Raw genomic sequence first — 13,076 nt, 5'->3', positions numbered from 1 at the left:
ATTTTCATTCTGATCACTAGTACAGTCTGACAATAAGAATATAAACAAAAGACAGCATAAATCAATTTCACTGAAATGCTTCCCTCTGCAGAGCACAATCTAGTAGAACTGAAAATGCCTAAAGGCTTTTAGTTATTCAAGTTCATTTTGTGTAATTTTTTATCTACCTTCACTAACACTGTTCTCTCTAGCAGCCACCCAGCACAGTGTGATCTGGTAAATGCACCATAATTAAGGGCCTATTTGCAATTTTCTTTTAAGATCTCTTTACAAACAATTAGAAATTTATTGCCTCATCACAGAAGCCTGTTTAAGCTAAAAACTGACATGGAAAACCTTTTCCTGAAAGAACAATTCTAAATTTTAGTTATTTAGAAATGAAGGCATCATCTCACAATATGGGAGTTTTAGTATGAGATGCACCATGGCTTGTTAGCATCCCGCACACTTTTACACAAACTTGTAAAGTATTTCTTTCCTATTTGAGTTTCAGTTCTGATCTGATTCCTGAGGTATCTTAATACCTTACTGGTTAAATATTTTAGCCTAAACACACGTCAGAAAGGAGAAGACAATAGTTGAGTTCCTGCTATAGAAAAGAAGTCACTTTCTCAAAAAAAGCACATTGGAAAGTTGCCTCAAGGAAAGGTCTAGCTTTTTGGAGTAATGTCAGTTGAAATTTTTCAAGATAATTATTCTCTTTTTGTGTTTAGTAAGCTAGATTTCTCATTAGTCTGACAACTGTGAGATCAGAAAGGAGATAGTCACCTATTACATGTACAAAATGGCATGTACAAAATCAAGAGTATACCTGCACAGCCTCAAAACTTGTGTGTTCTGTTTTACTGAGGATGACACACACGCCTATGAATGACTGGGAGAAAAGAGGGCAGACACAGCACCATGAAATAGGGACAACAGCTAAGAAACAATGTAATCCACCTTTGAAGCTCACCTCTTTCATCCAGCTTCACAAACTTGTTAAAAAAATACCGTGATGAAGTAAGCAATTGTAAAAGACAAAGGGGTCGGAAGGGGGACTTAGGTATCTCATTGAAACTTAACTCCCTCCAGCTCCAAGAACCCCGTCTGTTCTCTCCACTAATGCACACCAGGGGGGATCCCAGACTGCTGGAGGTCGCAATAAGAGTGCCAACACAAGCCCCTCTTCCAGTGCTGCAGCTCTCCGGGCAGGTACCCAGCCTGGGGCCAGAGCTGTTGGATCAGGCTCTCCCACACCACCCAGGCAGCAGGGCCTTGGTCAAAGCACTTATCTTTGAAGTACCTGAAAACCCAGTGGGGCCAAGGAAACCAGAACACAAGGAGATTATTTTTATCTTCTCTGGGCTGACAAGGTTAAGGACTGGATCATGTGACTGATGGGCAAACAAACATCACAACAAACTGCAAGAGGATTTGACCTGGACTTAAGAAGTAAAACGACTACCAAAGGCCGGCTGTCAGACAGACAGAAACCTCAGAAGAATTGCCTGGAAATGGAGAGAAAAACAGCACAGAACTCTGCTCAGAGTAAAGCAATACCAGTCCTGGCCTTTCCAGCCATCTGCCCATCTCCAAACAACCACAGCACAAACAGGCAGCTCTCATCTGGTGCCACTGATTCTGGGCTAGGGGTGACACAAAACCATTATCTTCACAGTTTGCCAAGTAGGGGTCTCAGAAAGGGGCAACAGTGTTCTCACTGTTCTGCAACTGAGCACTGGCATCACTGCTCACTACCCCACACTGAGTCAGTACAGACACAACTATGTAAGTACAGAGATAATTCTGTTCTTTTAGATTACTTCTTCCCCCATTCAACCACTCCTCTGCTTTAAGTTAGAAAACAATATGAAAACTTCTTAATTTTCCCCAAACACACAGCACATGTTTTCTAATTGTTACCCTGAATTTATTTTATTTTTAAACTGTCAGTATTGCCAAACTCCATCTTCCCAGCACTTTGTCAGATTTTTTTTTTTATCTAGCCTGTAGTAAAGCTTTCAACTACTTTCTCTTCACTCCAAAAACTCAGTTGTGTTGATTTTCGTGCTCTCTACACAGCACTGGACATATCAATATATACAAAAGAGAAGAGAAGCTTGTATTTATGTGGTTCAGTTCTGCATGCAGCAGTAATTAAACCTGGTTCTTACTGTTTTCTATAGACCATTTGTGGCTGGCAGCAGACCATATGGGCAAGTAGCAGATGTTCCCTTTTAGTTTTCCATATGACTGTATGAATGCCCAATATGTGAAAATTATTTTCTGGCAAGAGGTGTTATGGGGAACTGTGGCTCCTTTTGTGCTCTACACATTTCACTCAGATTTCCTGGGGTTCTTCTTTTAGCCCCAAGATGGTTATTCAGTCCTTTGGTGGAAAAGAAGTGAGAACACATTTAATGCATGCAGGTTTTAAGCTTGGCAACAAATGTCTCAAGTCCACTCTAGTGAGAGAAGAGTTCATTTAGCTTTTTTTAACCCTCCCCTGCAAGTAAAGGACTATTTGGTAGCCTTCTTTTCTCTGCTCTACACTACCATGGGACATGGCGATGCTCTGATATACTTTATATCAAAGTAGTAAGGGAAGCACCTCATGTTCTCACTGACACCAAAGTATTCCTGAAAACCATACAGCAAAGCTGATTGCAACGAGGACAAATACTGGATCAAGAGCTAATATCAAGAAGATTTCTCTCCTAACTTTCAGGCCCATGTGAGCCTGAGGAACACTGCCCTTCAGCTCACTTTGCCAAGTGCTCTCATAACCTTGGGAAAGCAATGCCACAGAAAGCCCAGCAAGAGCAGGGGTGACCAGAGTGCTGGATCACAGCAGGAGCACAATCCACATGAGACTGCAAAAGACTTCTTGTGGGGCTAAGTGCCCTGCTTGGTCCAGCCCATGGCTTGTAAAATGCTGTAGAGTCTTCTGGCATGAAAAGAACTCAATAAATGCAAGCTGTTATCACTTCTTCTGAGCACACAGAGAATTACTGCAGTTACCAGAAACTTCAGTGAGGTTCTTTAAGAAAGAGGAAGTGAGCCCAATGCAATGTTTTAAAATAAACATCTTTCTGGGATTATTATTTGCCCCATTTTACTACAAAGTCAAAACTGAAGTAAGCATTACATTTTCCCCCAAGCTTTTACAGGGGTTCACAACACATCTGCTCCTTTGCACTGGTTTTCAGTTTTGGGAGGTTATGCACTATCTTGCCAGATAGGTGACTTTTTAAATAGCAGCATATTACATGTTCAGGAGTAACTTCCCTATTGGCTAGGTCAAGCTGTGAAAAATCAGCCAGAGAGAAACATGGATTTTCACTGGCAGCTATCACTCAATAGTTTATGCTGTTAAAAGGAGAAGTTCTTGTGAATGTGTCTGCTGAAGCTTTCAGGACATCTTAGGCCACATGTGCTATTCATTTAACTCCATAATAATGGTTTCATTTACTGTCTGAAAGTAGGAGGAAGATACATGATATTATCTTTGCATTCTTCATTCTTTCTGTGATTGGTAAAATAAGGAAAGATTTAAAAAAAACAAAACAGATTATCAGAAGGTCAAAAATATTACTGACTCTTGCAATGCAGTTTTGATTCTGACCTTGAAGGACACAAAAGCGGTCTTATATCCTATTATCAAAGGAAGAAAAATAAACCCAAAAGAGACAAATTAGTATGTGTTTCAGCATTCAGCTGCAATACAAGATAAAAGCTTCTGACTTCATTTAGCTTCACTAAAACCCCTTAGATGGTGCTAGCTGTGTGTAACAGGAAGGGGTTACAGTACTGAGCTCATTCCAGTGTTCCTGGCAGTTCTGCACACAGACAGCACTTGGTGGCTGCTGTATCTGCTGTCCATCTCAAGCAGCCCACACTCCAGCAGGAACTGGGAGAGAAACTTGGAAAAACCTTTGAAATCACAATCACAATAGAGACCTGACATCATGCCCTTGCTTTGGTTATTTCATAGCATTCTGGAGACACAGTTTAGCTGAATTCCTTAATTTTTTCATGACATGTTGACTGTGAAAGTCCACACCAAAGGAGAGTAATAAATATGCTCACTTAAAACCTTACCCTCCTGCTAGCACTGGGGATGTTTTGTTCAATTATGGAGCAAGGAAACTCCCATGTAAAAAACACACACTAAACCCTGCAGCTCAGGAATACAGTGTGATCCTTGTATGAGGTCTGAAGCTGTATGTATCACTGGTTCAGGTGACTTCTACCCAAATCCACTAAATCTACAGCAGTTGTCAGGGAGTTTTTGGAAATAAGCCATTAAAACAGCTGTGCCCATCTTCCTCAAAGTTTAGGCCACAAGATCATAAGAAATATCAGAAAACTCTCTTTAATTTTAGCAAAGAAGGTGTTAAGTCAGGCAGTTCACTATTTAAACAAAAAATCTCCTTCATTCATTTGAAGAAAAACCTAAATGTTAGACTTACGAGCTGCCAAAAGCAACATAGCCAGTACTGAGATTTCCATAAACATCTCCTGACATTGTACTGTCCTCACTGCAATGTTATGCTGAGGCACAAATATTCAGACCACAGATCTGTTAGATTCTAGAGCTTCCAGCAGACTCCACTTCAATAATTTAGGCACTGAAGCTGGTAGGAGGCAAAATAAAATTAAGCCTATTGAAAAGTTTTCCAGGCTATTTTAATAATTTCAAGTATTTGCATTTACAAACTCTTTTGGTGTATTTTAGTATTAGGCAATACGTTTTACTGCTTTTCAAACTAAAATATGAATACATGAAAAATGAAGAATTTCAGTTCTGAACTTACTACCTTCCTGCACTTTTAGATCATGACAAAATTCTAAGTCTGTTCTGTGATCAGAGTGACAATTGCTAAAAAGACTGAATTGCCTGTGACTGTCAGCAGCCAAGGTGAGACATGTGACATAAGATATTTTTAACACTCCTACCAAAAATAAAAAAGTGAGTGTGAACTACTCAGCAAATGAGATCCAGCTATAGTTTTCTCAGAGAAAAGGTCCCCTCTGAGAAGGACCAGAAAAAGGTGGAAGGAGCTGATGAACTCCACTCAATTTTTCTATCCCAACTATCTTGTTACCACATGCAAGTTCATCAGCAAAAATCACTGTAATGGCTCCAGAACAATCCTGACATTACTGAGTTTAGTACAACGGGTGATCACAGCTCACATTCACTGGAGAAACAGAAACACAGCTCTCCCTGCTATACAGTAAAGTACACTGGGGGCTCACTGAACCAGAATCTTCCCCAAAATCAGCTCAGCAGCACCTGGATTTTCTGCCCATAGAAAAGTGGAGCCCCAATAGCCCTAAAGTTACTTTAGATACATCTTTGAAGACAAGTGAATACACCACTGAAGTCCAATGTTAACAAACTTCTGCCAATACTACTGCTCTTTTATAAGACATACTCATGAAAATACTGACAAATACTGTGATTGAATTAAAGGGGAAAGGTTTTTTACTCTTCTCTGATTTGTAACCAAGTATTGTACATTTTAACATGATTTCTTCTTTTTATTTCAACACTGTCTAATACATAGGTTTTATATGACATCTGTGCTTAACCAAGGCTGAGTGAAACTCAAAGCAGGAAATATTTTTCTATGACAAGAATATATCAAATATGCAACTTGCTACTACAGCAATTATTTCTGCTATAAGTTTTCAAAGGGTGTAGGTATACATGCTAAAGATCAGCAGTAATCAAAATTATAATAAAAACAGATTTAAGACATAAAAATGAGGAAAAAGAATGAATTAGAGATGCAAATTGGAAATTAAATGATGGATGGGAAACTTAGAAGGAACTATGAGGGAAAGTTAAGAGAACAATGGTAGGATAAGAAGCAAAGATGATGGGACGTGAAGAGACAGTAAAGGACTGTCTGCCAAAGGAAGTAAGATCAAAGATGCAGTACAGAAAAAAGAGATTTAAAGAAGGTAAAAGAGACTTCAGAAAATCCCAGACAGGATATTTAGAACAGCTTTCATTTGCTCATATATGTTGTCACTGAATCTGATACAAAATAATTAGGTCAAAATGGATAATTAAGGAGTAAAAAAAAATCCAAGTTTTTTTCAAAGAACTTTATGTATGTATACAATATATGCATATATTACTTCCTGGTTGGTGAGGAATGTCATTACTTAAATGGCACCATGGTTTTTTTTGTTATGAAACCAAATGCTGCAAACAAAGAGGGTGTAAGTGACCCCTCCCCACTAATACCAGTCACTTAATTAGTCCCTTTTCTAAGTGGAGCTGATGGATCCCTGCAGCTGATTTACCTACCAGCTGTGTAATTCTGCAAAAGCAGCTTTGATCTTCTTGACTGAATTATCCACTTCCTCTTTGATCATCACACGATATCTGGTTAGAGAAACAGTGCAACGCTGCAAGTCTTTTACTGACTTTTCAATGTTTGGCCCTAAAATAGAAAACAAAAATTGCACAGTAGTCAGAAAGTTGGTTTTAGTTTTTCTGAATGAGGCACCAGGAATAGTTCAACATATTTGCCCAGACTAGAATGAAGTGGGTATTCTACTGAAGTCCATAAATCCAACTTTTTCATAGTCCCTCCCTAGTGCTCTTCAGTTTCTAAACATGTTTGCTGAAATGCATCCCCCAAATCAAATGCATCCCCCAAATCATTATTCAGTTTAATATGTTAAATAGAGCATAAATTAATTCATTTTTAAAATAATTCTGCTTGTACTTTCCAACACATCTCTTTTTAACTTTTGTGAATTCAGAGGTTTTTTCCTGGAGGCCTCAGCTGTTTTTGACCTCAGAACACAGGAACCAGAAACCAAATTTACCTCTTTTTTTGACTGAATCATCTGTCTTTGTTTCAGGTTGGGTTGACACATTGGGTGATTTAACTGAGGAAGATTTTGACTTTGGCCTGGCTGGGTTACACTGGAGTTGAACTGATGACTGAAGGGGCTCATGCTGTTCTACTCCATTCACAGTCTTTGGGTTTGATTCCACAGATACTCTCTGGCGTTCTCGTTCTCTGTCTGCAAGAAAGCATTAAGGAAGAAAACAGGGAGTTGTAAGATTAAGAAAGGCATGAAGTCTTACTTTTAAGTCAGAATGACTTTATGGTGTTCTCCTGGCACACATTCTACAGAACCTCAGAGAGCTATGACAACAAATGAAATTGTTTTGGTAATTAAACACTAATTGGAACACTTCCTTATTTCAACAGTGTATAAAAGAAAAACTCAATTAAAAAAATCAACTCTTTCATGCCAATGGGGAAAACACCTCATAACATAAAAAGCATGCTACCAATTATAGTATTTGTCCAAATATGCATATATATAGCACACAAAAAAATATTCCTAATTTTACTAAAAGCATTTTAAAAGCTCTGACTAAACATTCCTACCTGAAATACTTACCTTGCCTGACTACAGATTTCTATCAAAAGCTGCTGCTAAGAGGAACCAAGCAGGAAATGAAAGTATGTCAAAGATTAGGCTCCTGGGTTCAACAGCTTCAGAGGGATAAGACAACAATGCCTGAGCCTGTTTGGCTGCCACAAGACAACCTGGTTTCCTCTTTCCAAAACTTCAAAGGGATTCAAGATATTAGCATCCTAATAGAGGAACAAGCAGCCAAAGCATGACTGTGAAAACTGACAGGCAAGGTCAGCTATTACTGCCACTGTGAATTTTAGTTAAGGAAACAAGCATAAAAAGTGATTTGTTGTGTTAACTCATTTTTCTAATTTTTGCATTCACTTTAATGAATGAATGATTCTTCATTCTGAAGATGCTTTTTATGCATCACTTTATTCAACTGATGATGCATGGTGTCTGGAGAAAAGGGACTTGTCAGATTAACAACTGGATTACGGCCTATGGAATGGGACAAACACTGCTGGGATTGAAGGATATCACATGGACAGGGACAGCATATCAACTAGTGACTTCTTTCTGCCCTGGCTGGGCATTAGGACAGGTGGAAAGCACATCTTGGTATATTTAATGGCAATCATGTAACACCAGAGGAACAAGGAGGAACATCAGTGCTCACATTTTAAATCAGCTTTCAAGGGCTTTAAAAGGTTGAGCCTAGAACCAGGAAAGGTATCTTGCATAAAACAGTATGTAAGAAAGTAATGAAAGAAGTCAAAGAAACCTGTGAATCTGTGAAAGCAAGAAACTCCAGTAATGCAGGGCTCTGGACACGTCAAAGTTGTGATGCCAACACCGTCTTGCACACACTGAGGAACTCTCCTCTGGGAGAATTGTCACTAACCTGTTCAACCCTGGCTGCATCTCACACTAGTGCACATAGAACATTCTTTATAAATCAAGGCTTTCTACTCTCAGTTGAGACTGCCCTTGCTACATAACTCTAACAGCTAATTAGAAACCAGCAATCTATCAGCTGACCTATAAAGAAAGGCCAGGGCTCTTCAGGTTCTGTCCCTAAGATTTGATCTTCTGAAATTTGTTGTTAACTGCATAACTGTTTTTACTGCATTTAATTAGCATGTACTAAAAGGCTATCAGAGTGCCTTTCCAATCACAAAGGCCCTCCCTTCCCTGCTAAGAAAAGCCACTGGAGGTCTACTGTGACTAGCCTGTGTAGGGAAGACGAGAAAAATAAAAAATGGACTAGTTTGGACTAAGCAATAAAGAAATCCAGTAATATACCAAAAACTCATAGTGCTCAGATATCTCTACCCCACATGAGGGATTTAATAATTTTGCTAACAATTTGACACTCAAGCCATTTTCTAACCCTGCATTTTTCTATATTTCTACCTGTAATCTTCTGGATCAGCTGGGCTGTCTACAGGAGAAGAAAGACATATTGCAAGGAAACATATTACAAGATGAACAGTGTGCAGATATTAATCTATTGGCATGACACTGATAGTTATGTGCATTATTTTTCCACAAAAACATCTCTACAACATCTTCATGGCAGTAAAAATACCATGGTCTTTATGTCAATGGAGGCTTGGCTACTGCCAGTTGCAAAGGTGCTCTCTGTCAGACAAACTGACCTTTGATTTCTGGACAGTCCAGTGCTGACCCTGCCAATCCAGAGCCTTTGTTCTCAGAAGTGGTTTCCAGTTTCTGATTGGCAGAACCACGGCCAGAGTTGTCCTTAGGGCATCCATTCATATGACAGTCATTTATTCGCTGAGGCTCTTGAGATGCCTTCTCAGGTCCACTATTCTTGTTTTTAGGATCTTTATTGCCTTGGTGCTGTTTAGATTTGCTTCTTTTTCTCCTGTTGTTCTAAATGGAGAAATATCACAAGAACAGAGACATCACTCAATGCAAATTGTACAAACTCAAAATACAATCAGTAAATTGAGCACTCTAAGTGGCTGTGACTACCCAGGATACAGTTTCTTATGAAAAGTGTTTTTGTGCATGGGCTGTTTTGGGATTTGTCATGTGCTTGTCCAGGGTCCCACATCCAGGTACATGGAAATTCATGGAAATTCTGAGCAAATTTCTGCTCAGAAATTTGCTCAGAACACTGGGCTTAGTGAGACAATGACAGAAGAATAGGATTAAAAATAGTACACACATTTGCTTTCAAGTACTGTCTACAGGTGTGAATGAAGTCACCTGTGATGGAAAAGGCCAAGTACTGACCCACAGTAGTACAATTCAAGTACAGACAGCTGACAAGTGATTTAAATGCCTTGACTCTAAAGAGCAAGTTCTTACCTTCTTTTTCCCTGTCATATTCCATTCCTTTAGAACCTGAGTTGCGCTGCCTAGAGAAAGAGAAAACATTTCAACAGAAGTTCAGCTATGAAAAAGAACCATGTGTTCATGATCAGTTTCTAGTCTCCTAGCTGAGGAGCATTTCAATTTGTAGTGAATTCTCTTATGTGGGGAGAACAAAATGGACACTGCTGCTTTTCTTCTTCTGAGTGACTTGTTTTGAGTTCATTACTTATAGTGGATGGTCTCCTTGGCACTACTGGCTTTTTATGGACTTCATTGCTCAAAGTGATTGTGTGCCTAACTTAAAACATTAGCATAACACCCAGAAAAATCAACACTCAAAATCTCTTGCCTGAAAAGGAAAGTATCTCAGTACCCAGAGTCAACAATGAGTACGTTAAGTAATCCACCTTGACTCTAGAGCATCCAAAAGTTTTAAAAACTTCTGGCATTTTTATCACTAATTTTTTATGTGTTACCTGTCATCTTCAGAAGACATAAGAGTATAAAAAGTAAAGAATTAGCATACAAAGAGTAATTTCATGGACTCTTGCATAAAATCTGCATCACACAAATACAGTAAACTTAGGCCTGGCAGAAAAGAATGGTAAAAAATTATACTGAACAGTAATTACAGTTATACTTGAAATTCTGCCTGTCAGCCATAATGAGTTGCTTAAATAAATTTATGGAACAAAGCAGGCAGAGCTTTGGTCAGACCAGTGCTTGCTGCAATGTTAGAAGAAAACTCTTCTCCTTCTAACTAACATCATCATTTTGTTCTCCTGTAGCCTAATGCTGAAAATAGATCTCATGGTAAGCACTCAGTCTGAACTGTCATCCAAACTACTATGGCAGCATCTGCTACAATAATATTTTAAATGCCAGCAGATTAAAGGTCTTCTGCTTGAATTTAACAATCACTTTACCATCACTTCACAAATCCAGTAAATACTCAATTATTTGCCTTTTCAAGTGGATTTCATACTCAGCCATTCTTCTCAATCCTTTCAGCAAAATCTTTATATTAGTATTAAGAAGAATTGCTGTTTTCAGACCACCAGGAGTTGTCAACCTGTATTCAGCCAAACACGTGTGAGGTTTTCAGATGTACAGAAATTACTTTTCTATCACAATAAGCCAGATCCAAGATTATCTGGTGAGCCTGTCACACACAATAGGAAAGACTATGTATCTTGCTAAGTCACATCTGTTAAACTGTGAAAAAACTTGCATGGAATCCATCAAAGCCATGTTTTATTTGCTAGATGACATGACAATGCAGATAGAAGGCTAAGACAACTTCTATTTCATGTATAACTATATACATATTTACAATTAGTTACACACACACTTATGTACATGTAAGTACAAGCCCCTCTCCTAAAGGTACCTCATATTTTGACAGGCACCATGTTTCTGTATCAAGTAATAAACATTTGCTCCCCATTTTACTCCATGTTGCTGAAAATATGTGATTTCATGTGACAGCTTTGATAACTGTTTTCACAGTAGCAACCAACACCCTTTTTGTGTTGGCTGGTGGTGTCTTTGCTTTGCTCCCCTCAGCTTCCCTGTGAATACTATGCATGCCGAGAGTTACTTTAGGGATTCATCCAACTATCCTCTCTTTCTTCCAATTGGAAATGCACAAACTGTCCAAATCCCAAAGCCCTCATTTGAATACACCAGTATATTTTCTCGAACACATCTACAAAGCAGCTGAACAGACCTTCTGGTTATGCTTGATTAGATAAACTAGCATAGCAAATAAAACATTTGAACCCTCTTTCACTTAAATCAAATTTTACATACAGAATAAAATTTGTAATAGAGGGATCATCTAAATGTCACTCCAGATACGAAGCAAGATTGGAAACTAAATATGAATATTTCTTGATTCAGCAAGCAGCACCTCTGAGAGAAGCACTGCATGGAGGCAGCTCAACCTTTCCACTCAGCATGGCCATCCCAATGTTTTTCATTGCAGGACTTCTCAGCAAGTGTTATTTCAATCTTAGCAATTTTTGTCATTCGCGTGAAAAAATATTTCAGTTATTTATTCCATCCACAGCGGCAGCTACGTGGATATGTATCTTTTCTGCTCTTTCCAGACAGTAACAAATATTAGCAATTTTCATATACTCCCTCACAAAGACTTCTGAACAGTAATCATGTACTGGTAAAGTTCAAAAAAAAGGTCATCTGAACTCAGGTATAACAGCTTGCTTTTCTTCATGACTTTATTGCACTTCTTACAAAGCTTGTGCTTGCCCTGTTTCTTCCTTACAGCAGGTGATGCAAGAACTTTCTCTTTTGAGGAGCCATTGGAAACAATTCATAAGCCACAAGTAAGCTATGATAACTTACTACAAAATAAAGTGAAAGCAACTTAGTGAATAGTTATCAAAAAGTCCTCCACTACCTTCCCCAGGACATACATTACAGGAAAAAAAAATTATTGTTAATTGGATATATCACACTTCCCTTTTTCTCTGTGTGTGTGTGCACAGACAAATGCAATTTCAATACATCGCTCAGAATGTAACTGTCTGTGCAGCTGCCTGAAGCAAAAAGAATCATATAGATCTGGTGGAAGAATTTTGAAACATTTATAAATACTCCAGTTTGCTTGCATCTGCTTTTTGCATATTGGTAATTCCTAGTATACGATGATGCTTTTTGACTGATACATTTTAGTAAGTTATTCCAAATCAAACTCAAAACCATTTTGAAGTAAAATAGGCATGAATTAAACAACTTGCTGAGATAGCAAAAATGAGGGATTTTTAAGATCTACAGGGCCATTTGAGACCACCGAACTTCTACTCTCGTTTATGCAACCCCAAGCTACAAAAATTTTGAAAAAGATTGCTCATGGTATGCCATTACTTCAGCAAAGGGTTTCTCACAGATTCTGGTGAAAGTTCAAAATACTTGACTTTATATATTTACCAGAAAAGTGATATTAAAATACAAGTGACCTTTCATTAGAGGTGGTCTCATGATGCAAAATACAAACATGGATCCAGGTTTAAATGGCTCGAACTTTCAATGGAGTCTTGGTTCAGCCATTATAAATGTCAAGACTATTTGCAAAATTCAGATTGAGGTTTGAATGTCAATGTATGCATCAAGTTCAGGGGTTTAGGGGCCTGGTTATGTGCTTCAGAACTATCCTGAATTGTTCTTAGCTACTGTACTTAGATCTTCAATAGTGAATAATTTCCTGGCATATTATTTACAAAGCATTAACTTTCATGCAGAATAAAGAAGCAGGTCTGCAGTAAGAATGGCTTCAAGAATAGCAAAGTCAGGTAGAACAGATGAACAACCATGTCATACTCATACTT

General features: G+C 38.4%; 1 protein-coding gene across 4 annotated transcripts in view; it reads right to left on the bottom strand.

The window, feature by feature from the left end:
• The window catches only part of SPATS2L (spermatogenesis associated serine rich 2 like), a 138,260-nt gene that overhangs the window by 16,127 nt on the left and 109,057 nt on the right, over positions 1-13,076 (bottom strand). For all 4 annotated transcript variants that reach the window (XM_071434593.1, XM_071434591.1, XM_071434594.1 and 1 more), the window contains 4 exons: positions 9,721-9,770; positions 9,042-9,279; positions 6,835-7,035; positions 6,308-6,443 (listed from right to left, as the gene is read on the bottom strand). In XM_071434593.1, the coding sequence (XP_071290694.1) occupies positions 6,308-6,443; positions 6,835-7,035; positions 9,042-9,279; positions 9,721-9,770 (625 nt within the window). The remainder of the gene's footprint in view (positions 1-6,307; positions 6,444-6,834; positions 7,036-9,041; positions 9,280-9,720; positions 9,771-13,076) is intronic.

Source organism: Agelaius tricolor, unplaced genomic scaffold (genome assembly GCF_023055355.1).
Source record: "Agelaius tricolor isolate 1412-34295 unplaced genomic scaffold, bAgeTri1.0.p SCAF_10, whole genome shotgun sequence".
Taxonomy (NCBI): Eukaryota; Metazoa; Chordata; class Aves; order Passeriformes; family Icteridae; genus Agelaius; species Agelaius tricolor.
The sequence above is the reverse complement of the archived record's forward strand: the minus strand, read 5'-3'. Positions and strand labels throughout refer to the sequence as shown.